We start from the raw sequence: 27,584 nt of genomic DNA, 5'->3' as shown, positions 1-27,584 counted from the left end.
GACCATCTCCGGCAAGAGAAGGAGGGGGAGGAGGCTTTTTTTCCCCTCTGTCTCATTCTCCGTCCGTTACACCTCTCCGTTGCTCCCTCTCACAGCCCAATGCGTGCCGCGGCTCCACCCGCTCCTGCCGCAGGCCGAGCCGGAGCTCTCCCGCCGCCAGCGCCCGCGACTCCCCCCGCTCGGGCGGGACATGGCACCTCCCGCTCCCCACCCCCTCAGCCCGCCGCCATCTTGGCGCCTCCTCGGCGCGGGGCCGGAGCGGGCTCGGCCGGCCGCGGCGGAGCGAACCACCGCGGGGGCGGGCGGGGGGGGGGCAGGGACCGAACCACCGCGGCGGCGGCGGGGGGGGTGGGGGGTAGGGACGGCGAGGGGGAAGCTTAACGGGTCGGGGCTGCCGGGGACGGGCGGTACCACTGCGGGAGGGGGGGGCGTGCCGGGCCGGGCGGAACCATGCGGAGGCGCTGGTAGGGGGGCGCGGGGAGGGGGTCGGTCGGGTCCGCCATGGCCGCGAACTGCGCGGGGGCCGCGGGGACGGCGGCGGGCGCCGTGGCCGCGGTGGGCTCGGCCCTCAGCGCCAGCAAGACCAAGACCAAGAAGAAACACTTCGTATGCCAGAAGGTGAAGCTATTCCGGGCCTCGGAGCCGCTGCTCAGCGTCCTCATGTGGGGGGCGAACCACACGGTGAGAGCGGGCGGCGCGGCCCCCCCCCCCCCCCCCCCACCCCAAACCCCCGCCCCTCAGAGCCGGGAGTGGGCCCCTCACAGCACCCCGGCAGCGGGGCCTCGTCCCCCTCGTCCCCCTCATCCCCCTCGTCCCCCTCAGCCCCCGCCCTGCCCCTCAGCGAGTGCCCGAGCCCCCCACCCCAGATCGGACCCTTCCCCGCTCCCTCTCAGGCTGGGCCGTTTCCCTCCTTTCCACAGCAGCTTTCTCCCCCCGCACTCTGTTCCCCGCTGAATCCCAGCCTTCCCTGCCTCTCCATCGCATCCCTGACCCAGCCCCTCCCTGGGCTCTGTGGTCCCTTTCTCCTGGGTATCCTTCTCCAGGCAGTTTGGGGACCCCCTAGGTTGGGGTGTCCCTCCCAGACACGTCCCTGTGCCCCCACACCCCCAGCCCCGACGCCTTTTCCAGCACCCTTTTTCCCGGGACTGGGCAGGGGGAGTGATGCTCTTTCGGGTGATGTTGCTGTGGTACAATCCCCCCTCTGGCATTGGGGGGGCCCTGAGGACACGAATTTGGCACCCACAGCCCTGTCCCCTGTCCCAGCCCCCGGGTTTCCACCCAGGGCAGTCGCTGTGGCTGTCCCAGTGAGGGATTTCCCTGTGTCACAGCCCCGAGGGGACAGTCCTGTGCCTCACTTGGACATTGGTGTGTCCCCCATCTCCATCCCCCAAAAATGAGGGGTTTGGCCCCAGGTTTGTCTCCTTTGATTCCGGGACTCAGGCCATGTGTGTCCTCTTGGCCTCAGTTCCTCTGGGAACAGGTTGTGAGAGGGTCCCTTGGGAATGTCAGTGGTGCCTCAGCTCTGATCCGCCTCCTTTGGTAATTCCTAAAACCCATCCCTGTGTTTTCTCTGGAAACTTCTCCCTGGTTTATGACGGCAGACACGAGCATTGATTCTTGGATGTGGGTGCTGGGTGCTGTTCTTGGTGGTCAAAGAACCCAGAAGCCTCATCCCTTCCTCAATTAATCCACTTTTAAGGCTCAGACACACCTATTTCTCCAGTGGATTAGTGGATGTTTCCTAGAGAGTGAAAGGGATTCGGGCTTATTTTTTTTCCAAAACAAATAACAAGGGAAAAAAAAAAAAATCCGCCTTGCATTCCTGGCCTGCCTGGCTGGAGTGAAAGCATCCAAATGTGGTTCAGCATCGTGCTGTCTTTGAGGCAAAGGATGTTCCAAGTGCTCCCAGCCTTGCCCAGGAAGCAGGATAATGAGTTTAATCAGCCTTTGATCAGTGGTGCCATTAGCAGCCCTGAAGAAATGGAAATCGTGGGATTTTTCCACGTTTCATTCGTGGCCTCACAGGGACGGGTGTTGCTTGCTGGAAATTGACCTTTTTTGGGTTGGTTTTTTTTTTGGTGTGTTTTTCTTTGTTGTAGCTGTCTGGGCAGTAGGAGCCTGGCAGGGATTTGAGGCCCTGGATCAGGACAGTGTAACTTTGGGAGCACTTGGCTGTGAGATATTTGGGCAAAGGGAGGAAGGCAGGCTGACACTAAGCTGGTAATGAGATTATATCGGATGAGTATTAGGAAGAAATTGCTGCCAGGAAAGGAGCGCCCGCGTCCTGAGGGACTGGGAAAGGGGGTGAGAAAAGTTCAGCTGTGACCTCCTGACCCTTGGGAAGGCGTTTAGGATTTCCCAGTAAATCCCTCCACCTCTCTGCGTTGGGGCGAGGGTTTGGTGGCCGCTGTGACAGGGCTGGGAGCTGAGGGGGCTCCCTTGACTCGCCACGAGCAGCTGCTCATCCTGGGCTGTGGCTGGGAGATGATCTCGGTGCCCTGCTTCGGTGGGAGTTGGAATTCACGTGCCTCCAGCTGATGGGTTTGGAAATAATGTCGGAAATACCTTTAAGCTTTGTTGGAAATCTTTTTGGGGGGCTGTTTAATATTTGTCGTTGGACAAGAAGGGGTGAGTGAGTGAGGAGGCTCTGGGCTGTGTCCATGGAGTTCTGCCCTGGGATCCTTGCAGTGGGAGGAGGGGAAAACAGCTCTCAGCACAAGCCCAGGGCTGTGCCAGGAAGATCCTGTCAGAATGGCTCGGATCTGGGATGAACTTTTTCACGGACAAATCAAACAAACAACCATTTTATGCAACGTGCTGAAGAAATCCCCCTGGGTCCAGTCTCCCAGTCTGGCAAGAGCCTTAAACAGGCTGGCGAGCAGCTGGGGCAGGGCTGGCTCTGGAGAGCAGCAGGAGCAGCCCAAGAACAGGAGCTGCTTTTTGGAACACCACTTTGGGGTGTTTAAAGAACGGGTCCCGGTGGTCCCCAGCCAGGGTTGGGATCGGGATCAGGGTGGGGCCGCTGTGAGCGGGGCCAGATGTGGGTGGTATGAGTCAAACAACTGAATTTTGGACCAGAGAACCATGGAGGGGAGGGGAGAACTTCTGTGAGAGTGGAGCCACAGAGGCTCAACCTTGATTTCCAAGTGTTCTGTCAGGCACTGAATCCAGCAGACATGGAGATGGTTCCTGGGGAAGCTTCTCTCGCCGTTGTCATGGCACTGGGAGAGGAGCTGCAGCTCCTGGGGGTTGGGTACGTGTGTGGTGCTCCATGGCTGGTGCTCCAGGTGTGTTTTCCATGCCCGGGATAGGATCCATGTGCACGGGATGGGGAAAGTTGGGATGCTTCTGGAAGGGAGCAGCTATCTCCCAGCCAAAGAGATGAACACAGCGTTGTGTGATGCTCTGGGAACCATGGAAACGGTTGTAAGGTGCTGCTGATGGAAGGCACTGGGATCCCGGGGAGGTTGGGGAGGTGACTGCGGATCTGTGTTTGTAGGGCTGGGATGATGCTGCTCCTCCAGGTGCCAGTTCCTCAGCTGGAAAAGATTCCAGAGGCTCTGGCTGCTGACAGGGGCAAGGCATCAACACCCCGTTTTTGTGGGAACGGCGAGATCTGTTGGCTGCGTGGATCCTGCCCGAGGCAGCTCCAGAGGCTCCAGTTCCTGGCTGGAGGAGCAGCAGCCATCTCCCAGGCCCTTTAGGAGCAGAGCCAGGCAGCACAGAGCCCAGCTCGTTAGTATTCCAGGGAAACAGCAACGTTGGGATTTGCAGCTCCCCGCTCTGCAGCCTTGGGTTTGGTGTTGCCATGTTAATTGTAGCCAGAGCAGCATCTGCCATGTATCAAACACTCAAATCCCATCAATTGGTCCTGGCACAGTGGGAGCAGCCTGGATCTGTCCTTCCCAGCTCTGGCTCTAATTGACCTCTGGAGAGCAGCATATGGCCACAGCCGTGCCAGCCCCTGCAGTGACCGAGGCCCTGGCTCCCGACCTGCTCATCCAGGAGCTCTGTTCAAATCCACATTCCAGGAGCCCTTTTCCTTTCTGGCAGAGAAAAGAGGGTTTTCCTGGGTGGGTCAGCGGGGAGAATGGGGCTCCTTTCCCTGCTCGTTTCCATGTTCTGCCGCTGACTGGTGTGGCCATTGGTTGGTTGTTGAACATTCCCATTCCTCAGCTTTTTTTTGGATCAAGGGAAGCATCACCTCTGCCCACCTGTGGGAGGACTGGGAGGATGGATGCTTCCCAGTGACCCTGAGGCTGACAGGACTGGGGGCACTGCCTGATTCCTGGGACGCAGCCAGGAGTCCTTTCCAAGTACTTTGTTCAGGAAGACGTGGGTTTGCTGTCACCAGGGGATGCTTTTTTCCCCCCTCTTAAAGCATCCTGGTGTCCCCAGAGGAATTCTTGGCTACAAGACTCCCTCTTCCCTCGCGTTTCATGGGGGGTTGTTAGCATGGATACTGATTAATCATGCTCTAATTCATGGAAAACGGGGTTTTTTCCTCAAACCATCACCCAGTTGCTGTTGTGTGTTAAGCAGCAGCGAAGTTTTGCTGCAGCTGTGGGTTTGTCTCCACGCTGAAGTGATTTTCCCATGTGTCTTTTACCTCCTTCCCCGGAGCATAATGAAGTTTAACTAATGCTCACCAAGTGCTTGGAGATGCCTGATTGAAAGGCTTTGAGGGGAACAAAGTATCTTTATTTTCCCGAGCAAATTCCTGTCGCAAAGAATCCTGGAGAGTGGGGGCTCACACACTCCGTCAGCTGGATCTTGTTAGTAAACAAATCACATTTTCCCATCAATTTACTGATGCTAATTGCCACTTTGAGGCTACAGTCAGGTTTTGAAACAAAATTATGCCTGGCCCGTTCATCCCAACAGCTGTCCCTGAATGACACGGAATATTGATGTGGCTCTGATTGGAAAAGGAATTGGCTTTGGTGGCGAGGACAAATCAGAGTCCTGAGTGGTGTTGCTGAAGAATTCCAGTGACCAGGAAGTAAAAGCTTGACAGAGAGAGGGGAAGGAGGTGTTTTTGCAGCTCTGGATTGTGCTGCCTGAGGATGAGGTTTTCCCTCCTCATCTCCTGCTCTTGCTCCAAGCCCTGATCCTTATTGGCATCCACCTGCTTTTCCCTCTGCACCTCTGGGATTGGGGCTGCTTTGATCTGCTGCCTCCCCTCTGTCCTTGTGGAGTCACTCTGGACACCTGGGGCTGCCTGACCTGCTCGGGAATTGCTCCTTTGTTCCCAAGACTTGGCAAAACCAGCGGAGAAACGGGAAGCGCCTCCCTCTCAGCGCTCCTGCTGAAGGTGTCAGTGGGTTTGTCTGAAATGTGCCTCGGTTTTAAATGCGGAGAGCCCCCGGGGTGTGTCCGAGCCCTTTGGGAGGCTCTGGCAGTGCCACTCCCGCTGTGTCTGGCCTGGGAGGGGCAGGACTGGAGCCTTATCTCTGCAAAACGCAGATGGCAGAGACAAAAAGCACTTTTTGGTGGTGCTCTCAGCCTGGGCTGGTCCCTCTCAGGTGTCTGCGCTGGGGAAATGGAGAGCTCTGAGCAGGAGAGGACTGGGCAAAAAAGGGCTGATCGGGGCTGAAAAGTGACGTGGATTTGAGGGCAGATCAGGGCTGAAAAGTGACGTGGATTTGAGGGCAGATTAGGGCTGAAAAGTGATGTGGATTCGAGGGCAGATCAGGGATGAAAAGCTGGAAGCCTTCCGGGAACCCAGCATCGCTCTGGGTGTGGAGGCCAATCACTCCCTGGGCTCCAAATGAGCCGTTCTTTCCCCACTTCGTTCTTCCCCCCCTTCGGGGACCTCTGCAGCCTCAGTGGCAGAGCTGTGGCACTGCCCCGGGCACGGCCTGCTGGAGCTGTGCCCTGCAGGGGCTGGGATGCCCAAAACAGCCCGTGAGGGCCCAGGTGTGTGCTTGTGGTGCTGCTGCACCTCTGCCCTCTGTCCCTGCCTCCTCCAGAACCACATCCAGCATCTCCCTGCTCCCACATCCCCAGAGATCCTGGTACTTCCTCCAGCTGGAAGAAGCCTCATTTTGGGAGACAGAGCCCCGGGATGTGCTCCCCGGGAGGCAGGGGTTGCTGAGCACTTCCCTGCTGGGCACCTTGCTGTGACCTTGCCTCGTGGAGCATAAATACCCCGGGACACACACTGCTATATTTAATCTCCTACTCCACGCCTCTCCCCGGGGAGAAGGTGAGAGAGCAAACATGTGCCAGGCGTTAGTCACGTTGCTCCCTCGGGAGGCTGCTCAGATTCCCCCGGGATAAGCCTGAGGAGAGGATCCCTCTGGAGAGGTGATGGGTGCTGCTGGCCGCGGCTTTCCTTTGGAGCTCCTCGTGTTCCGCTCGGCTGGATAATCCTGGGGAAGGGGGACTGGTTGCTGAGGATTGTGCTGTGAGGAGGGAGGGGTTGGGATATCCCTTTCCCAAGGCGGTATGGGGGCTTTTCATTCCTCTCTCCCTTGGGAAAGTGTCAGGCATGGGTGGTACTGTGGGAGCACGCGGCGCTTAAACAACAAAAAAATACAAAAATCCCAACATAGCAACTAAACTAAACTAAACTAAACTAAACAAATCCATGTTTTCTTCCACGCTGGTGTCAGCAGCAGAGGCCCAGTGCCTCGGGGGAGGGCAGGTGGGCAGTGCTGGCACTAGAAATGGCCAAATCCTGCCCTCATCCACATCTTGGTGCCCAGCACAACCCTCTCCCTTCTCTGTGTCTCTTCCAGAGCTGGAATCCCAAAGCATCCAGCTCTGCTGGAAGGGGGACAAAGGCTTCCACAGCGGGGATTTTTCTGGGGGGGCTGTTTTATCTTGGGAGGAATGGGGGCACCTCTGAAACGAGCCCGAGGTATCCTGGTGCACCATTTCTGCCACTCAGGAGCCTCGCAACAGGTGCCACGCTCGCTTTGAGGTTCGTGGTGTGGCAGAAACCAGGGCACCCAGAGACGCCTCGGAACACTTGTGTCTGAATTCCTGCCAGCGAGGAGGCAGCCTCCGAATCGCTGTTCCCTCTCAGCCGTCAGCACCCTTCCTCCGCTCGGCAAGGAGCTGATAATGGCTTGTTTGTGCCTTCCCCACGCCGGGAAGAGGGCTGGGAGCAGGCTGGGATGGGAGCAGGCGTGTGGCAGGAGCTGTGCTGTCGGGCTTCCCCTCCTGGTAGACAGCAGCAATAATTAGTGGCTGGAGGCAGCGCCTCTGTCTCGGTACAGAATGAGTTGTTTTCTCCTCGCCCTGGGGGGAAATCTCTGCGTGGGACTCTGATGGCAGCTCCCTGCAGTGGCTGCGAGCTGGGAGATCCCTTCCTCACCTGGAGTCTGCTCCCTTTTCCTTCCCCTGTGGCTCAGGGAGCTGCTCTGGGCAGGATTGAGCCGTCAGCTGAACGCGGGGAGCGTCGGCCTCTCCCCGTGCTGGGATTGCTGCCGGTGGGGGATGTGTGCCATTATTTATTCATTCATCTGTGCAGTGTTTTCCATACATCCCAGAGGGTTTTGTGGCAGAGCTGGATGCTGCTGTGAGGGGAGTGCAGGGCAGGGCTTTGCAGAGCTCCATCTCCGCTCTCTCCAGCAGCCGTGGCCGCTTCGCTCCCCGCTTATCTGTTGTGTGGGATGGCTGTCTCTGAAAATAGCCATCTTCCCTCCTGGCACTGGGGATGTGTCTTTCTTCCCAGTCTGACGTGTGTTAAATCTGGTCTGGTTTTTCGTGGTAACGATGGAGAAAGGGTGGGATAAACACGGGCCTCATGGAATTAGCTCCCGGCACGTCCCCAGGGCTGAACCCCCGTGGCCCCTGCGGAGCTGAGCGGGGATGTGGCAGCAGTTTGGGCGGAGTTTTGTGTCCTGCTGCACGAAGGGAAAGGGGAATCCCACAGCTGGATCCCTTTCCTGAGCCCGGCCCCTGCTCCCAGCCAGCAGGGAAGTTTCCCAGCAGCTTTCCAAGTGTGCTGGAAGTCACTTGACCTGCTGGAGGTTTTGGTGTTGGGGACAGCCCCCAGAGCTGACTCACAGCCAAACCCCGCTGTTGCCAGCCTTGTCTGCCTCCCTCTCTGCATTACCTGTTTGGCACAGCAGTCATGGGAGCGGAGCTGGAGTGAAATTGCTTCCTAAATCCAGGCTGTTACCAGGAGTTCAGTGAGATGGGACTGCATGGAGTCCCTGGGAGGGAATGACACCGGGGCTGTCCTCAGAAAAGGCAGCTCAGAAACCTCTTGACCTGCTCTTGATTCTGGCACAGCCTTGTCAGTGACTCCGGTGACTGGAGCAGGACAGCCAGACACAGTCCAGAGGTGGATTTTTATTGTTATTATTTTATTTTCATTATTATTATTATTATTAATGCTGCCACTGCTGGGTGCTGCAGCACGAGCCCGCCTGTACAATAGTAGCTGAACATTCATTCTTCTGCTTCCCCGTGTTCCTGTGGCTGCCACACATGACTAAGGAGCAAAAACAATCTAGTGGAGTGACTCATCCCTCCAGAGAAGGTGGGATGGGAGCAACAGGAGACAGCGAGCATGGAAACAGCATCCCTGGGGAGCTGGGCTGGGCTGCACCGAAGGCTTTGGTCATCATGGTTTGTAGCAGAAATAATTAAGAAATTGGAACATTTTCTCAACGAGGTGGTTTAGTTAGAACATCAAATCTGCTGGTTCTTGGCCTGTGGGTTTGTCTGGGCTCTCAGCTGTGTCTTGGATGGTCGGTGGAAGGGGAAAGGAGGAAGGAGCAGAGGCTGGCTCGGGAGGATTCACCACATCATGGAACTGCTGTGGCCTGTCACCACAGTGTTCTGTGGTGCCCCAAAACCGGCCCCTGGCGTGTTTGGCATCCCTGCAAGTCCCCTGACAGTCCCTGGAGGCCAGTGGGACGTGGGGTTTGAGTCTCCTTCTCCTTTCTCTTGCAGATCAATGAGCTCAGCAATGTTCCCGTCCCCGTCATGCTAATGCCCGATGACTTTAAAGCCTACAGTAAGATTAAGGTGGACAATCATCTATTCAACAAGTAAGTGAGGTGCTTCCCTGCCTCTCTGTAGGCAGAGCTCTGTGTGCTGTGAGGCAGACTGGCCTGGGGGAGGCCTTCTGGATTGTTCCCAGCTGGAATGCCAGGAGGACGTGGCGTGGCTGGACACAAGCTCCACACCCCTGGACAAGATGTGGTGGGGTCAGTCTGTCCCTGAGATGCTGTGTGGTGGCTTGGTTTCCATCCTGGGAGGGATGAAAACTGTTCACAGCTGGCAGCTCTGCAGCTGTGCTGTTCCCCTGGCCCACAGGGTCTCTCTGGAGTTATCCCTGTCTCCTTTTCCCAAAAGATCCATTTTTGGAAGCCCTTTTGGAGTCGTGGTTGTGGCTGGTGCTCAGAGCTGCCTTCTCCACCCCGGCTCTGCGTGTGCAGGGCTGCAGCACTCCCTGATTAATCCTTTGTTTTCCCCAAGTTTCACAGGGATCAGCTTTGCAGAGTGGGAGTGTGATTGGAAAGTTTGGCTTCCCTGGCACATACAGCGTGCGGGATCCGCTCTTCCCCTTCTCCTCCAGAGATCTGAGTTCCCCACGTGTTGCTGTGAATTTCTCATTGAGGAGGAGCTGCCAAATTCTCCCACTGTGTCCAAGCAGGGCCAAACTCTGCTTCTCCCCCCTGGGCAGGCTCAGGGCTGTGGGAGGGAGCAGATGCAGCCTCCCTCAGTGACAGGGGTGCTGTCACTGTGTCCCCCTGTCCTGTGCCTGGGGGCAGCAGAGCCAGGCTGGAGCTGATCCCCGCTCTCCTGGGTGCTCTGGCTGGGATGGTTTGTGGTGTGGTGACCTTTCTTTTACTGATCTGATGTGATCTGAACCCGGAGCCCACCCCTTCAGCTTTTCCTGCAGCGTGGTGACAGCGTGTGCAGGGCCAGCTGCGTGACTGCCGGAACAAAGCCACAGAGGAGGGGCACAGGCAGAGATGATTCCCTCAGATCTGGGCTTGTGACAGAGGGGATTGTTCTGGCAGACAGGCAATCTCCACACTAATCATCCAAGCAGCCTGGTAGTGTGCATCCTGCAGAATTTCTGTGGAGAGATGGATTTTGTGGGCATCCAAACAAATGAGCTGCCCTAACGAGGGGAGAGCGAGGCCCTGGGATGTCCTGAGGGCCTGGCAGGGAAGTGGGAGTCAACGTGGAATTGGATTTCACTGCACACAAATCTCTTCTCTGCCTTGCCCTAGGGAAAACCTGCCCAGCCGCTTTAAATTCAAGGAATATTGTCCACTGGTGTTCCGGAACCTCCGGGAAAGATTTGGGATCGATGACCAAGATTACCAGGTATCCTCTCTTCTCTTCCTGCCCTCCTGACACCTTTCCTAGGACAGAACAAACCCTGATGCAAACATTGCTACCAGCAGCTTTTCTGGGTTTATAATCGTGGTTTGAATGCTTCCACTCCAGCAGTGGAGTGGATCTTGCTGTGCCAAGCACTGGGCAATAGGAGGAGAAAATGCTCCCTGTTCCCAGGGCATCAAACAGGGGGCACACATGGCTGTGGACAGGCAGGAGCTGGAGGATATCAATGATCCAGTGTGGAATATCTGCAGGGAAAACGGGTCTGTCACATTTGTCCAGATTCACATGAATTTCAGCTGCTTTCAGCCAAGCGTGTGGTGTTGAATTGGGTGCATCAAGGTGGCTTCTGCTTTGGGATTCATCCCCTAATGCCAGAGGGTCTGATTTTCTTGGAGAGGAGAGCCGTGGTGTGTTGTTAGCACTGCTGGGCTCAGCTCCAGGCAGAGGGAGATGTCCCAGCTCTGGCTGCTGCAGCAGGACCGCCCTTCCTCACACAGCACGAGGAGATGAGGAGAGGCAGCAGCTGCTGGGAGATCCCACAGAGCAGAGCCAGGGAGGCCGTGGTGGCTGCGTGGCCCTGGGCAGGCCGGGTGTCAGGGAGCTGAACCCGCTGGGCACAGTGCCAGGGGCATCCCCTGCAATCCTCTGGCTGCAGAGGCACGTCAGGGAGTGCTGCAGGCTCCCTGCTCGCTCCACGTGCTCCCACTGTGGTGGGGAGAGCTGCTGGGAGCGGGGCTGTTCCCGCTGATCCCAAATTCCTTCCCTTTGTGCCACTGTCACACCCCTTTGTGATCACGCCCTCCCCAGGTGTGACCCACGCTCTCAGTACCTGGTTTGTCATTTACCCTCCCTCTGTTGTTCTGAGGGATTGCTTCAGGCTGGTTTGGCTTTAAAAGTGTCCAGCTGGAACAGAAAACATGAATTGAGCTAAATTCAGGTGGGTAAAATGCGATGGCTCGAGTGGGAATGGAGCCAGGCCGCTGAATTTAACAGCCCAACTGTGGGAGAGGTGGGAGTGACAGGAAGGGAACGGAGGCAGCCGAAGGGCTGTGAGTTTGGTAATGCTCCGTGTGGTCACGATTTCTGCTTCCCAGCTCCAGAAGAAAAGCTCTGTGGTTTTGAGGTGAGGGCTGATTAAACTGCCTGGCACAGACCCCTTTGCAAATGTCAGCGAGAAGCAAAGGGGATTTTTCTGTTTGCCTTTATTTTCCTGATGCTTTCTAAAGCTGTTGGCAGCAGCAGAGTTTTTCCCCTGCTTCATTAAAGTTTTAAAAGCTTTAAATGCTTCGTTCTGAAAGGAAACCTCTCGGCTCACTTGCAGCATGACGTGGTAAATCTCTCTCTCTCTCAGAGCAGGCTCTGCTGCAGACTCCCTCTGCTGCCAGAGCTGAGGGAGGAGGACACAGCAGTGCCACTGCCACCTAAAAAAAAAAATAAATAATCCAGCCTGAAACACAATGTCCAGCCCTGAGATGTTGGAAAACACAGTGCTAGGAGATCCCTGTGCAGGTGTTGGTGCTGCTGTGTTTCAGAGCCCTCCCCATCTGTGATAAGGAGCAGCTGGTGAGAGGTTGTTGGTTGATAAGGTGACTTCTGGGCAGGAGCTGGGAGGTGGAGGGGACAGACAGGTGACAGCTCGGCCTGAGGTGTGAGGAGCAGTGCCTGTGACTGAGGGAGGAGCTCGCAGCAAGCCCAGCTACCTGGGGAGAGGCAGCAGAACAAAGAGCTCGTGCTGTGGCTCAGGGAATTGATCCCTGCTCTGCAGTTTTCCTGGGATTTTCCAGCCCTGCTGCACTGTCTGGTTGCTAAGGGTGGAGACAGGGATCTAAAGGCAGATGCTGCTGGTTGTCAGAAGCACAACCAAGCTATTTATACTCATCTTGGATGTCCAGGGGTAGGAAGAGTGGAGCCTGAGGGTGGCTTTTGGTGGAGGATGGCCTGTGAAGAATTCCCAAACACTGAGACTTTGGCCAGACTAAACTGCTCTTTGATGGAAGAGCCAACAGGCCATTCCAGTTGTTTTGTTCTGGTTTTCCTTAAACCTTAGAAATATCCTGGCTATTCTGAAATCCCTGGGAGGAAATGCTGAGACCTCTTGGCCTGTGTATCCCACATCCTTAAAAACCCTTTAGTAAAAAATACTTTCCAGAAACACCCTCCAGGTGTTGGAGTAAAACCTGCCAGGGCCAGGTGGAAGCCCTAAAACCACGTCCAGATTTTTAAACAATTGAGTTTTACCCTCAGCAGTGCCAAACTTGGTGTTCACAGGCAGAGTGGGTGCTCTGAGCTTGTCCTGAGGAGCTGGCCTTGCTTCCCAGGGCTGCTCAGGGATGGGCAGAGTGGGTGCTCTGGGTGTCCTGAGGAGCTGGCCCTGCTTCCCAGGGCTGCTCAGGGATGGGCAGAGTGGGTGCTCTGGGTGTCCTGAGGAGCTGGCCCTGCTTCCCAGGGCTGCTCAGGGAGGTGGCAGCTCCTGCCAGCCCCTCTCCACGCTGTGTCTGTCCCCCAGAACTCGGTGACACGCAGTGCCCCGGTGAACAGCGACAGCCAGGGCCGCTGCGGTGCCCGCTTCCTCACCACCTATGACAGGAGGTTCGTCATCAAGGCCGTGTCCAGCGAGGACGTGGCGGAGATGCACAACATCCTCAAGAAGTACCACCAGGTACGGTGAGTCTGGAGCCCCCCTCGTGCACACCTTGGGATTTGCTGGGGGTCTGGAGCTTGGATTTGCAGCTGGCAGAGCTTGCACGGAGGTTTTGAGGGAAAAAGCAGTTCCTTAGGGTCTGAGGGACAAATATAACCCAGCAGGTGTGTGTTTGTGGTGCTGAGCCCCTTCCCAGCTCACCGTGGCCCTTGCATTGATCAGTTTGGGATGCCTGGTACCTGAGAGCTCCTAATTCATTGCATCAGACTTTCCAGAGGGGCTGGGGAGGAGCAGGGAAGGGAGGGGCCAAATGGAACAGCTGGAAATGTTCTGGTCCACGTTTTCTGCCAGCCCATCTGCTCTGCAGGGGTATGGAGCAGGGGGTGTTTGACAGGCCCTGAGTTCCAGGCACACTGAGGTCACCACGAGAAGTGAAGTTGGGCAGTGCCAGTGCACAGCTGGCCTGTCACAGCAGGCTGGGCACACAGAGAGTGACAGAATGCCAGGATTGGGCAGTGCCAGTGCACAGCTGGCTGGGCACACAGAGTGACAGAATGCCAGGACTGGGCAGTGCCAGTGCACAGCTGGCCTGTCACAGCTGGCTGGGCACACGCACACACAGTGACAGAATGCCAGGATTGGGCAGTGCCAGTGCACAGCTGGCTGGGCACGCACACAGAGTGACAGAATGCCAGGACTGGGCAGTGCCAGTGCACAGCTGGCTGGGCACGCACACACAGTGACAGAATGCCAGGATTGGGCAGTGCCAGTGCACAGCTGGCTGGGCACACGCACACACAGTGACAGAATGCCAGGACTGGGCTGGAGGAACCTTGGAGATCACCCAGCTCCACCCCCTGCCAGGGGCAGGGTGGCACTCCCTGGATCAGGGAATGGGGTGCTGTGTCCCAGCTCAGGGCTGGAAGGTTCCCACCATTCTCACTCCTTTCCTGAGACCCCCGAGCTGTTGCAATCCTCCTTTCCTTTCACACTGGTGTCAGGTGGCTTTGCTGCAGTGTCTCGTGGCCTGTCAGGGATGGGGTTTGTGTGACCGAGCTCTTTCCCTGCCCTCCCTTCCCTGCTCCCTGCAGTTCATCGTGGAGTGCCACGGGAACACCCTCCTGCCCCAGTTCCTGGGCATGTACCGGCTCACCGTGGACGGCGTGGAGACCTACATGGTGGTCACCAGGAACGTGTTCAGCCACAGGCTGACCGTGCACAGGAAGTATGACCTGAAGGTGAGGTCCTGGGGGAGGCTGGGAGCTCCTCCAGAACGGTGGGAGTCACTTCTGGGAACCCCTCCTTGGTGGCCTTTGGGTTTTGCTCAGGGGATCAGCTTTTGGGGGGCTGTGGATGGAGCTTCAGTGTTGGTCCATTCCCCCATCCCAGGAGATCATGAAAAAGGGGTTGAGCACTCATTTTAAAAATGCTTTTTCACTGTTTCCCTGCATGGAGAAATTTAAGTGGTGCCAATGAATGCATTGGGAATATGACCCCACAGTGCACTAATGAGATTTTCTCTTTTTTTCTTTATCAGGGCTCAACAGTATCCAGGGAAGCAAGTGATAAAGAGAAGGTATGGAGCCATCCCTGGCCAGCCTTTGCTTTCTCCCAGTGGTTGGAAGCAGATGGGATCCAGCTGACTCCCCTTTTCCAAAGGGGTGTTTACCAGGCCCTGAGCTCACCCTGTTCCTGTCCCCCCTTTCAGGCTGTGCTCTGGAACAGGAGGAGCTGGTTCTGCCTGCCCTGCTCCGTTGTGGTGGCACTGCCAGGAGTGGGGGGGCACTCCCTGGGGACAATCCCAGCAGTCCCAAACCCCACATTAGAGCAGGGCTGTCCCTATGGAAGGGTTTCCTCACAGCACCCCCTGAGTACCACCCTGAGGCAGGCCAGAGGGAGATTTGCCAACAGAAGCTTCTCTAAACTGGAGCAGCTCCTCTCAGATCCTTGGCATGTTCCTAAACCTGGCTTCTGGTGCCAGTGGGGGGGATTTAGGACTCAGCCTCCTTCCCCTGCAGAACTTCTGTGATGCTGCCTTGAAATTCCTGTGGAGGTCACAGCAGTGGCTCGTGGTGTTGCATGTTTTGCACGGAGGATTTTCAGGTTTGGAGTCTACTCCAGCCTGCCCTGAAAGGAGATCTCAGCCAGGAGCCAGGGAGCTCCCATCTGCCCCAAATCCTCTGGCATCACCAGCCCCAAGGTCCCACAGTTCCCTGGCTCATGCAGTTGGACTGTTCATGTGGGATCACAAAGCCACCACCCGCTCCTGTGTTGCTCTAAATAATTGAATTCCCAGAGGCACAACTGGGAATTCTTCCACATCCCCAGAAATCCTCAGGGCCTGCTGTAAGCAGATTCCTCAAAGATCAGTGGGGTTCATTTTTTCCTCAAATCTTTAGGGGAGAGATTTTTTTTTTTTTTCACCCCTTTCCCCCTGCAGTCACAAGCCAAGAAAATTCATTTCTTTTCAATTCTGGCAGCTGCTTAGAGCAGCTCTCAGCCTGGCAGTTCTAAAACTCACTTGCTCCACGACTCCCTCGAGCTTCCCTGTAGGTCCAGCTGAACCCATGGATTCCCTGACACTTCTTGTGCTCTGCCTGATGCCATTTCCATCCTCAGTGGACTTTGGGCAGCCAAAGAGCCCAGAGTGACCAGAGGCTGTTCCATCCACACCCAGCTGCTGCCGGCTCCATGTGCCAGCCCTCCCCTGCGAGCAGGCTGGGGGATTTGACCTCAGGCTTTTTGTTGCAGGCCAAGGATCTCCCAACGTTCAAGGACAACGACTTCTTGAATGAGGGTCAGAAGCTGCATGTTGGAGAAGAGAGTAAAAAGAACTTCCTTGAAAAGCTGAAGCGGGACGTGGAGGTAGTTTCCTGGGGGACAGCTCTGCTCTGTCTCCCGTCACCGCATCCTCACTGCTGGCTCTGGGGCTGCAGCAGTGACTGCAAAACCGACTCCTTCCTGGATCAGTCAGGGTCCTGCTGAGGGCACTGGGCCTGTGTAGATTCTCTGGAGTCTCACGAGGGTTTAGCTCTCGCTCCAGCCCTTCTTAGGGAGGCAGGGTTAGGGCCTGAGCGCTGCCGATCCCGCGCGGGCGCCGCTCTTCTCACTGCTGCCTTTCTCCCAGTTTTTAGCCCAGCTGAAGATCATGGATTACAGCCTGCTGGTGGGCATCCACGACGTGGACCGGGCGGAGCAGGAGGAGATGGAAGTGGAGGACCGGGCAGAGGATGAAGAGTGTGAGAACGACGGCCTGGGGGGGAACCCCATCTCCTCCTACGGGACCCCCCCCGACAGCCCCGGAAACCTCCTCAACTACCCCCGGTTCTTTGGGCCCGGGGAGTTCGACCCCTCCGTGGATGTGTACGCCATGAAAAGCCACGAAAGTGAGTGGGGGGCAGCTGGGGGGAGGTGTGGAGGGTGTGGGGGAGCTGTGGAGGAAGGATGGAGGGCAGGGGAGGTGTGGGGAGCTGTGGATGGCAGGGGAGGTGTGGGGTAGCTCTGGAGGAAGGATGGAGGGCAGGGAAGGTGTGGGGAGCTGTGGAGGACAGGGAAGGTGTGGGGAGCTGTGGGGGGCAGGGGAGCTGAGGAAGAGCTGTGGAGGGCAGGGGAGGTGTGGGAGAGCTGTGGAGGAAGGATGGAGGTCAGGGGAGGTGTGGGGAGCTCTGGGGGAGCTGTGGAGGTCAGGGGAGGTGTGGGGTAGCTCTGGAGGAAGGATGGAGGGCAGGGAAGGTGTGGGGAGCTGTGGAGGAAGGATGGAGGGCAGGGAAGGTGTGGGGAGCTGTGGAGGTCAGGGGAGGTGTGGGGGAGCTGTGGAGGAAGGATGGAGGTCAGGGGAGGTGTGGGGAGCTCTGGAGGAAGGATGGAGGGCAGGGAAGGTGTGGGGGAGCTCTGGAGGAAGGATGGAGGGCAGGGAAGGTGTGGGGAGCTGTGGAGGTCAGGGGAGGTGTGGGGGAGCTGTGGAGGAAGGATGGAGGTCAGGGGAGGTGTGGGGAGCTCTGGAGGAAGGATGGAGGGCAGGGGAGGTGTGGGGAGCTCTGGAGGAAGGATGGAGGGCAGGGAAGGTGTGGGGGAGCTCTGGAGGAAGGATGGAGGGCAGGGAAGGTGTGGGGAGCTGTGGAGGAAGGATGGAGGGCAGGGAAGGTGTGGGGGAGCTGTGGAGGAAGGATGGAGGGCAGGGAAGGTGTGGGGGAGCTCTGGAGGAAGGATGGAGGGCAGGGAAGGTGTGGGGTAGCTCTGGAGGAAGGATGGAGGGCAGGGAAGGTGTGGGGAGCTCTGGAGGAAGGATGGAGGGCAGGGAAGGTGTGGGGGAGCTGTGGAGGAAGGATGGAGGGCAGGGAAGGTGTCCCGGGCTCAGCAGAGCGCGAGGGCTGTCTCTGCCCAGCGCCTCTGCTTTGCTGGGCACTCCCTGGTGGTGGCTGGAGCGGGGGACAAGTGATGCTTGGACAGGGGTGGCACGTTCAGAGAGCCTCTGGTGTGCTGGTCCAGTCATCTTCGCCCTTCTGCAGCCTCCAGCTGCCTTTGCTTCCTCTCTGAGTTACCCCAAACCAGCCCTGCCTGGTGTTTCTGGGGCGGGGGGTGCAGCTGGGGATGCCCAGGGGTGTTTCTGGGCGTGCCCAGGGGGTCTGAGCCCCTCTCTTGCCTCGCAGGTGCCCCCAGGAAGGAAGTTTATTTCATGGCCATCATAGACATCCTCACGCCCTACGACACCAAGAAGAAAGCTGCACACGCTGCCAAAACAGTGAAACACGGGGTGAGCCTGGCCCAGGGGGGGTGGGTGCTGGGGCTTCTGCTCTGCAGCATCTCAGGGGGGGCTTGTGATGTCTCCTGGCGCTGATTTCCCTGCCAGGGTGGGAATTCTCCAGTGCCTGTGCTCAGCACTTGGCTCAGTGTCTCCTCAGGCTGTCCCAGAAAGGTTTTCCCTCTGGTTGCTTGGGATAATTTGTATTTCCATCCCCATTTGGGAGGTGCTGGAGGCACCTGACAGAGCAGGAACGGACTGGGTGGCACGCAGCCCTTCCCTGGGGCCACTCCTGTGCCCTGGCAGCCTCCCTGAGCTTCCCAGCAGGGCTTGGCAAAAGCCCAGCTTAGCAAGACGTGGAATCAGGGAATTGCTGCGGTTGGAAAGGACCTCTGAGGTTGAGTGCAGCCATCCACCCAGCACAGGGGGGTTCATGTGGAATCCCAGGATGTGCTGAGGTGGAAGGGACCCACCAGGGTCATGGGGTGCAACTCCTGGCCCTGCACAGATCCCAACGGCCCCACCCTGTGCATCCCTGGGAGTGCTGTCCACACATTCCTTGAACTTGTGGCAGCCTTGGGGCCGGGACCATTCCCTGGGGAGCTGTTCCAGTGCTCAGACACCCTCTGGGTGGAAAACCTTTTCCTGATATCCAGCCTAACCCTCCCTGACTTGTCTCCAGGAGTTCCTGATGCTCCTAAATCTGTAAACCACAAAGGAACAAACCCAATACCTTGACTCTGGACACGCAGCCGGCGCGAAAATCATTTCCCTTGGGGATCTCTCCAGACCTGCTGGATTTTCCCTCACCCACAGATCCTCCCCAGCAGACAGGGGCTGTGCTGCCCTGACCCCTCCCTACCCCCCCTGACCCCTGTGTCTCCCCTGCAGGCCGGGGCTGAGATCTCCACCGTGAACCCCGAGCAGTACTCGAAGCGCTTCAACGAATTCATCTCCAACATCCTGACATAGTCGTGCTCAGCCTGCAGCCAGGAACCACGAGCAGAGGGGCTCCTCCAGCCTGTGACACTGAACAGACACTGTAGCAGCATGTGGGGTGTGTGTGGGAGTGCGTGTGAGCGTGCGAGGGGAGCGTGTGGCACCGTGGCACTCCGGACAAAACTCATCCTTTGGGTGCACCCTCCCAACAGCCCGCTTGACCCAGGTGGAAAAGTGGGGGTTTTATGTTACAGAAGTGCCCAGATCTAAAGATTTGAGGGCTTTTTCAAACGAGCCAAGTGCATTGTTTCAGCACTGCTCTTTGTAGTGACGTTTCCTCCTCTCTGGATGCAGAGGATCCCGGAGGGATTGCGACGCTGGCACCGCATCCGAGGGGTGGCTCTAGGTCACGGTTGAAGCAGTGCCTGATTCCACAAACCACTCCTTGTTTTGTGTTGGTGTTGTTGTTGTTTTATTGGACTGTTTAGCAGCCATACGACCCCTTTTATTTCCCTCTCGGTAGGAATTGGAAGGAAAATAGCTCAGCATTTCAAGGATGGCAAATAGAACTCTGATAAAAGGAGGAGTCGCTGAACTTTAGGTAAATTCAAACTGGGACACTTTATATTTTTTGGTTAATTTAAGTAACAAAAAAAAAAAAGAGAAAAAAAAAAAATCGACAAAAACCTTTTTTTTTTTTTTGTAACTGCACTTGATTTACAAGAAAGACGAGGGGAAATGAACATCTACCAAAGATGATCTCGGAAAAAAAAGAGGTGAAACTCCTCAAACCTGAAAACAACCAGTGTGAGAAGTGAGAGAGGCATTGACCAACCTCAGCTAACGATGTGCTTGGACCTGGGCTTGCTTTTCAATTGGCCAACTCGGAAGATTTCCTAAAAAGAGGAAAAAAAAAAAACCCAACCATTTAAAAAAAAAAGGCAATTTTGGTACCTGTAGATCCGGGATAAGATTTTCACCTCAGTCAGGAATGGCCGCATCTCTGAGGTCACCATCACAGTCCTGCCAGTGTTAATTAGCTAATTAATTGTTCAGTCTTCCTTCCCCACCCCATCTGCAACAGGTACTTGAATCTGTGTCCTGACAGAGGTTCCTGGGTTGCTTGGGTTGGTTTTTTTTTGTTTTTTTGTTTTTTTTTTTGGCTTTTATTTTGAAAAAAAATGTGACTTGCACACGAAGGAATTGGACTCGCTGCCAGTGGGGAGTGCTGGGAGCCGGGCCTGGGGCAGCCCCACTGCTCCAGAGGACTCAGGACTCGAGCTGGGGGTGCTGCCACCCTCCTCTGCTCCAAACCCCTCTCTGGAGCGACGCTCAAGGAGTGGAAATGGTTGAACTCTTGCACCAGGTTTATTTGGCAGCCCCCTGAAGGATTTGGGACTGATTGGAGTGACTGCAATGGTCCTGTTTTGTTTCCAGAACGCTCGTAACCATTTCCCAAGCTTGGCAGACTCGCTTTGGGTTTTGTTAGCTCTGCTGCACAAAGTTACAGACCTTGCTGGTTCTTTGTTTTGGGGAGTTTTCGTTGGGTTTTTTTGGTTTTTTGGGTTTGTTTTTTTTTAATTTCCTTTCTCTTTTTAAGCAGGATTTAGAGTTTTGAACAAACCTCTTGCAGTTGAAACATGTTGCTTATCTGCCTTGGAACTGTTTTTCACATATGCCTTTGTTTTGGGAATAAGCTGTTGGGAATGTCTGTCCTGTGCTGTAACAGTTTGCTGTGTGGAATTTTGGTCCTTTTGAGAGGTAACTGGTGCTCATCACATCCTGGTAACTTCCCTGAACTTAACTCTGGCTCTGGGCTGGATTCTGAATGTGGGCTTGGGGTTTGGGTTTGGTTTTTTTAATTTCCTCTCCCCCATTTCCCATTCGTGACGTGAATCCCCCACAGGTCTCACCTTGGGAGGGGCTAAAATTGAAGCCCCTGCGAGTTCACTGTAAATAGAGTCTTGGAGAAATGAAAAATTAGGGCTTCTGATGGGATATGAGCAGTTTTGGTCATTGCCTTTGGCCTGGGACAAATTTCTGCTGCCCCTGTGGTGTGGGAAGGCTGGAGGCTCTCGTGTCTTAAAGTGTGGAGCTGCAAAAGCCACAACCCAAATGCAGCTAAAAAAACAACTTTAAAACAAAAAATAAAAAACCAGGGAGGACTTGAGGACTTGGAGGGCATCATCAGCTTCGTTTTGTGGGCATTACATTGGTTGCTTTGCTCTTAATAAGCACTTAAGTTTACTGCCAATTAGGAATTAAACACCAATCCCTTTTTATTCCTTAAATAATCATCTGCATTGAATCTGCAACTTTGGCCTGGTAAGTTTGCCCTTCTCCTTTTGGGGAAAGTAGCTTGGAAGTTGTTTTATCTTGAAACCATCTGTTTAAAAAATAAATAAATAAAGAGGAGGAAAAGCAGGGGGGGAGGAAGAGAGGAGGAGGTGTGGGTGAAGTGCAGACACCACACAGCAAAGGCAGAGAAAGGGGAATGAAGCTTAAAAAAATCTCCTTTGCTGAATTCTGTAATAATGAACGAGGCATCGGCTCAAAATCCAGGGAATTCCTGCAGAAATCCTTACAGAAGTTGTGACAAAAAGGGCTTGAGGAGAGCAGTGAATATTTTTCTTACTCCAGCCCCAAAATTGGCTCTTTCTGGCTCAGCTGATCAGGGGAGCCCCACAAAGATCCTTCCCTTGAGCACTTCCCCAGTTGTGCCCCTGCAGTCGGGTGCCACATTTCTGTACTAAAGGATCACTCTCAGTTCCATGATGCATTACCCAGCTGCAGAACTTTGTTGAACAGAAGCATTTTTTGGTGTATTGTTTACATTTGGAGGAGTAGCATTACGTTCAAAATGCTAATTTTTCTTTCCAGACAGTATTTTTTCTTACCAGAATAAGAAGTGAAGCTGCAAATATTTGATTTGTTTTTTTTTTTTTAAAGGGACTTTTTCTTTCTGTTTGTTTTCTTTTTCGTTTCGTTGGTTTGTTGTTTTTAGGGGTTTTTTTTTTGAATCTTGTTTTAGGTCACTTTTTTAACTCAAGTATTTTAAAAAAAAAACAAAAAAAGGAAAACCCAGCCCCTTCAATTCTGGTTTTACAACTGCTCGTGCTAGTTTGTTGTCTGTTTCTGGTGTGGATTTAGTTCTAGTTTTGCTGAATGTAAATAATTCCTGTCCTTAGCATGAACACTTCCCACTGAAGTGCATTTGACTGACCCCCCTGGGCTGACAGGATTTGCAGCAGAATGCAGGATTTTTTTTTTTTTTTTTTTTTTGGTTTTTTGGCCACAAAAAGCAAGAATTTGGTCCACTGGAGTTCCAAATAATCAGTGTGCAGCATCTCCCCCTCAGCAGTGCCTGAGGGCAGGAAGGAGCTGCGGGATCCACATTCCTGAGGGGCTCTCTCTTTCTGATCTGTCAGGATTTTAACTCAAAATCTGCTTTGAACTCGACATTTCCACCTTCCCTGTGGAGACAGCTCCGAAACGGGAGCGGGAGAGGGAAGGCAGGGACACAGCTGTGCTCCAGCAGTGCAATAAAACCACTCCAGAGCCCGCTGAGTCTCCCTGCCACGGGGAACTGGGGGTTCCAGGGAATCCCAGGAGATTCCCAGAGCTGGGCTGAGGCCTTGGGATTTGGGGGAATGTCCCCAGGAGTTCCCAGCTGGCAGCAGGGAGCAGCGGGACCCTTCCCTCCGGCCTCCTCCACGCCTCTGCCTGGCCTGGCTTTCATCCTGAAAGGATCACGGAGTCCATCCGTGCCCTGGGGTGGCCACACTCCCAACAATCCCAGCTTGGAATCTGGATTAGCACAATCAGCAAGGAAAACTGAACCACTCGAGTCTTCTTTCTTTCTTTTGGTTGGTTTGTTGGTTTTGGTTTTTTTGGGAGGAAATTCCTGCTTTCCCGAGCCGCCTCCCGCGGGGCCATCACCCAGCGCGGGCAGGCTCAGGGTGCTCAGGAGGTTGTGGTGGTGGATGCTCCCAATCCATGACTACTATGCAGTCCTTTTCCATGCCTCCCTTCCAGCTGCACCTGGAATTTCACCCCCAGCTGAAGGATTTTCCCCCAAAATCAACAGGGGGGGGTGTCCCCACCACAGACCCAGCCTGGCCACAGCCCCAAACCCAACCCCGAGAGCCCTCCCCGCTCCTGCAGAGCCACTCTCAGTGTCCCCCTCAGCTACTGCCCGTTGTCCTGGCTCTTTGGGATGAATCCCGTGGATAACAGGGATGGCAGAGCTGCTGGACATCGTTTTTAGTGGAAACCACTCAAAATTGTGCTGCTCTGGGGCTGCCGAAGCAGCTGGATGAGAGTCGAGCGAGCAGATTCCACAGGCACAGGTCACAAAGGGTGGGCAGGGCTAATCAGTGCAAAAAGTGAATAAATTTAAGTTTAATCTAAAACCTAAAAAAAAAAACCCTAAAAAAAGTAATTAAAAAAAAAAAAAGAACATTCTAGGTTTTTTCACTGCTGTTTTTTAAATAGGAATTTGAAGTCCTCTGTGCTTGTCTGTTTGCTAGGAGCAGTTTGAGACACTGTTACTGTTTTGAAATGCATGCATGTTACAAGATGAGTCTCCAACCAGAGAAACAAAAATAAAATTAAAACTTTGTGTACATTTGTGTGCTCTTTGAGGGCGGGCCACCCCCAGCTGCTGCTCCACCAGCTCTGGGGAGAGTCCTGGAGGGGACAGGACAGGGGGGAATGGTTTAAACTGGAAAAGGGCAGGGTTGAAATGGGATATTGGGAAGGAATTCCTCCCTGGGGAGGGTGAGGAGGGGCTGGAATGGATTTTCCAGAGAAACTGTGGCTGCTCCATCTCTGGAGGTGTCCAAGGCCAGGTTGGAGCACCCTGGGACAGTGGGAGGTGTCCCTGCCCGTGGCAGGGGTGGCACTGGATGGGCTTTGAGGTCCCTTCCCACCCAAACCTTTCCATGATTTCATGCACCACAACTGGAGAAGCCTCTTTAAGTGTGTCTGGAATTAAGTAAGAACCGATTTTACCAAGTCCTGGCTGTCAGAACAAATCAGGTCTGGCAGGAAAAGCTGCCCCTGTCCAGCTCCTCACATCCAGGGAATTGCTGCAGCTGGCTCAGAGGGGAAGGGAAGCTCTGCTCCCACCTAAAAACCTCCTCCTGACGGCTTTGGGGATGAGAACTCAGTCCTTGTGCTCAGAGCCAGCAAAAGGGAAGTTCAGTGGAGAGTTTTATTTTAAAAAGTCCCGAGTGCCACAGAGCAGCTGTGCTGGGCTAATCCATGCGAGCCTTCAGGGTCCTCGTGGTGATCTTGTCTTTCTCTCTGGAGGGGGAAAGAGGAGATTATTTATGGATAAATCCAGGTTTAATCCCTGCCTACAGCTTGTCCCTCCCTTGGGAAGTCCCAGGTGCCCGGGCAGGGTCAGCTGGAGCTCAGGTGGGTGTGACAACTGAGTAAAACCCATCCCCCTGGGGAGCTCCCAGGGTGGGGATGCTGCAGGAAGTAAATTGGGCTCTTTCAAAGGCAGAGCTGGGAGTTAACGCTGCATCCACGTGCGGCAGAGCATCCTCCTTCCCACGGCAATGCAGCCAGGCAACCCCTGTGCAGCACAGGGGAGTCATTCCTGCTGTTCTAGCAGCGAGCTGCAACAGCGAAATCAAACACTGGGAGCGCACAGAGCCTCGCTAAGGACACCGGTGGGAGGGGCAGGATTCAGGGATACCCTGGAAACTGATCCCTGGAGGGAACTGAGTGCCCAGCTCGCTGAATTCTCCCAGGGAAGGAGGGAACTGAGTGCCCAGCTCGCTGAATTCTCCCAGGGAAGGAGGGAACAGAGTGCCCAGCTTGCTGAATCCTCCCAGGGAAGGAGGGAACTGAGTGCCCAGCTCGCTGAATTCTCCCAGGGAAGGAGGGAACTGAGTGCCCAGCTTGCTGAATTCTCCCAGGGAAGGAGGGAACTGAGTGCCCAGCTCGCTGAATCTCCCCGGGAAGGAGGGAACTGAGTGCCCAGCTCGCTGATTCCCCCCGGGAAGGAGGGAACTGAGTGCCCAGCTCGCTGATTCCCCCCGGGAAGGAGGGAACTGAGTGCCCAGCCTGCTGAATTCTCCCCGGGAAGGAGGGAACTGAGTGCCCAGCCTGCTGAATTCTCCCAGGGAAGGAGGGAACTGAGTGCCCAGCTCGCTGAATTCTCCCAGGGAAGGAGGGAACTGAGTGCCCAGCTCGCTGAATTCTCCCAGGGAAGGAGGGAACTGAGTGCCCAGCCTGCTGAATTCTCCCAGGGAAGGAGGGAACTGAGTGCCCAGCCTGCTGAATTCTCCCAGGGAAGGAGGGAACTGAGTGCCCAGCTCGCTGAATCCTCCCCGGGAAGGAGGGAACTGAGTGCCCAGCTCGCTGAATCTCCCCGGGAAGGAGGGAACTGAGTGCCCAGCTCGCTGAATCCTCCCAGGGAAGGAGGGAACTGAGTGCCCAGCCTGCTGAATTCTCCCTGGGAAGGAGGGAACTGAGTGCCCAGCTCGCTGAATCCTCCCAGGGAAGGAGGGAACTGAGTGCCCAGCTCGCTGAATCCTCCCTGGGAAGGAGGGAACTGAGTGCCCAGCTTGCTGAATTCTCCCAGGGAAGGAGGGAACTGAGTGCCCAGCTCGCTGAATCTCCCAGGGAGGGAGGGAACTGAGTGCCCAGCTCGCTGAATCTCCCAGGGAGGGAGGGAACTGAGTGCCCAGCTCGCTGATTCCCCCCGGGAAGGAGGGAACTGAGTGCCCAGCTCGCTGAATCTCCCAGGGAAGGAGGGAACTGAGTGCCCAGCTCGCTGAATTCTCCCCGGGAAGGAGGGAACTGAGTGCCCAGCCTGCTGAATTCTCCCTGGGAAGGAGGGAACTGAGTGCCCAGCCTGCTGAATTCTCCCCGGGAAGGAGGGAACTGAGTGCCCAGCTCGCTGAATTCTCCCAGGGAAGGAGGGAACAGAGTGCCCAGCTTGCTGAATCCTCCCAGGGAAGGAGGGAACTGAGTGCCCAGCTTGCTGAATTCTCCCAGGGAAGGAGGGAACTGAGTGCCCAGCTCGCTGAATCTCCCAGGGAGGGAGGGAACTGAGTGCCCAGCTCGCTGAATCTCCCAGGGAAGGAGGGAACTGAGTGCCCAGCCTGCTGAATTCTCCCCGGGAAGGAGCAGCACTCACATGACGTGCACCACCACGCCCATCCCAGAGATGGCATCTCTGTCCACGGCGTTGAGCATGGCCTGCGAGATGGTCTCGAAGAGGTGCTCGGGCTCCTGAGGCACAGAGGGAACAGAAGGGTTCAGCTGGGCTACAAACTCCACCCTGACTCCCTGGATTTTGTCCAAACCCCCCAAAACCCTGCAAGCTTTTCCCCTCGAGCTGAACTCCTCCAGGAATGAGACCTCTCCCGCAGCCCAGAGCCTCCAGCTAACACAGGAGGGAGAATCCATGAACCCACAGATCCCAGCACCCACTCACCATGTCAGGCTCCCAGAGGGACTCACACATGCCATACATCTGCTCGGAGCAGGTGCCACTGACCACGAAGTCGTCGGTGACCATGGGGCAGCCGATGAGGTCCAGCGAGCAGATGAAGGGCTCGTGCGTGAGCGGGTCCAGCCCCGCGATCACCGGCTCCGTGTAGTAGGGCCCAAACCTGGGGACAGCAGCACGGCTCAGGGCAGCCCCGAGGCCAGGGAACAGCTTGGGAGGAACCACACGGGATCACCCAGTCCCACCCCAGGCCCTGCATAGGAAAATCCCAAAAATCCCACCCCAAAATCCCTGAGCGTTGTCCAAATGCTGCCGGAGCTCTGGCAGCTTTGGGGTCGTGCCCATTCTGCACCAGTGCTCTCATCCACCACCCTTCTGGTGAAGAACCTGTCCTTAATTCCCAACCCAACCCTCCCCAGCACAGCTCCAACAGCCTCAGCCTTCCCTGGCACCACACAGGAACGGTTCTGGCCGCTACCTTCTCTCGTAGAGCAGGTTGGACACCATGCTCATGAAGGTCTGGGGTTTGATCTGCCTCCCTTCCTTCAGCTCGTAGAGATTCAGCCTGAACTTCAGTCTCTGGGCACTGCAAAAGATGAGAGCTGGGATGAAAGCAGGGCAGGCTCTTTTTCCTCTTCACCAGGGCCTGGGGCAAGGAGGGCGTGCAGATGCAGCTTCTTTGGGAGTTGAGGTTAAATTGTAGCAGTGAAAGTCGAATTTTAGCAGTCAAAGTCGAATTTTAGCAGTGCTCTGATCTTAAATCCCACAAAGGTTTCTTTTAAAAGCTCTCCCACGAGGGGAACTAAGACTCGGAGTACCGGCACCGTTTAATTTTGTATTAATTACAAATATTCTCCCCTCCCCACGAATAAACAAAGACATTCGCTCAGCACGAGTATCTATTGCACAAAGGCCTCACTTACACCGTCTGCACGTCCGTGGCCAGCCCGGCCAGGCCGATGTAGAGCCTCTCTCCCATCGGGAAAATCTTCTGGAAGTCCGTGGTCACCATCTGCCCCTGGATCCCGAAGCGCCGGTCGGCGGCGATGGCCACGCAGTCCTTGCCCTTCATGGCCATGACGGCCCCGCCGTTGTAGGACATAATCGACTGCACGGCAGGAGAAGCTCAGCGGGCACCGCCCGGCTCCCGCCGCTGCCCCGGAGCAGCCTCCAGGGTACCCCCGGTACCGCCGGGCCCGGCCGGGAGAGCCCTCCCCGCGTCCGCCCCACCGCCTTTGGATTTCATTTCCCCGCTGCTTTGGTTTCCCATTCCTCCGGCGGCCCCACCGCCGGTCCCCGCGGGGAGCCCCTGAGGGAGCGGCCTCCCGCCCACCCGCCTCCCCCGGGCACCGCGGGCCCGGCAGCTGCCCCGGCGCCGCCGCGGGTCTCACCATGGCTGCGGCTGTTCGGTCACCGCTCAGTCACCGCTCTTGCCCCGCTCTTCCCCCGCTCCGTCACCGCTCCGTCCCCAC

General features: G+C 55.8%; 2 protein-coding genes across 2 annotated transcripts; one reads left to right on the top strand and one right to left on the bottom strand.

Annotated features, from left to right (window-relative positions):
- Nucleotides 1–485: 485 nt before the first annotated feature.
- PIP4K2B (phosphatidylinositol-5-phosphate 4-kinase type 2 beta) lies at nucleotides 486–23,266 on the top strand. Its single transcript, XM_039565732.1, has 10 exons — nucleotides 486–681; nucleotides 8,914–9,011; nucleotides 10,206–10,302; nucleotides 12,827–12,979; nucleotides 14,053–14,199; nucleotides 14,499–14,537; nucleotides 15,713–15,826; nucleotides 16,089–16,347; nucleotides 17,611–17,714; nucleotides 18,594–23,266. Exons 1-10 carry the CDS (start codon nucleotides 502–504, stop codon nucleotides 18,672–18,674), a joined length of 1,272 nt encoding a protein of 423 aa, XP_039421666.1. The 5' UTR covers nucleotides 486–501; the 3' UTR covers nucleotides 18,675–23,266.
- Nucleotides 23,267–23,828: 562 nt separating this feature from the next.
- Nucleotides 23,829–27,584, bottom strand: PSMB3 (proteasome 20S subunit beta 3). The gene is made up of 6 exons (XM_039565876.1): nucleotides 27,504–27,584; nucleotides 27,036–27,220; nucleotides 26,591–26,698; nucleotides 26,098–26,275; nucleotides 25,798–25,892; nucleotides 23,829–23,948 (listed from the first exon to the last, which is right to left on the bottom strand). The coding sequence occupies exons 1-6, from the start codon at nucleotides 27,504–27,506 to the stop codon at nucleotides 23,900–23,902; spliced, it is 618 nt and encodes a 205-aa protein (XP_039421810.1). The 5' UTR covers nucleotides 27,507–27,584; the 3' UTR covers nucleotides 23,829–23,899.

This window comes from Corvus cornix, chromosome 27, assembly GCF_000738735.6.
Source record: "Corvus cornix cornix isolate S_Up_H32 chromosome 27, ASM73873v5, whole genome shotgun sequence".
Taxonomy (NCBI): domain Eukaryota; kingdom Metazoa; phylum Chordata; class Aves; order Passeriformes; family Corvidae; genus Corvus; species Corvus cornix.
The sequence above is the reverse complement of the archived record's forward strand: the minus strand, read 5'-3'. Positions and strand labels throughout refer to the sequence as shown.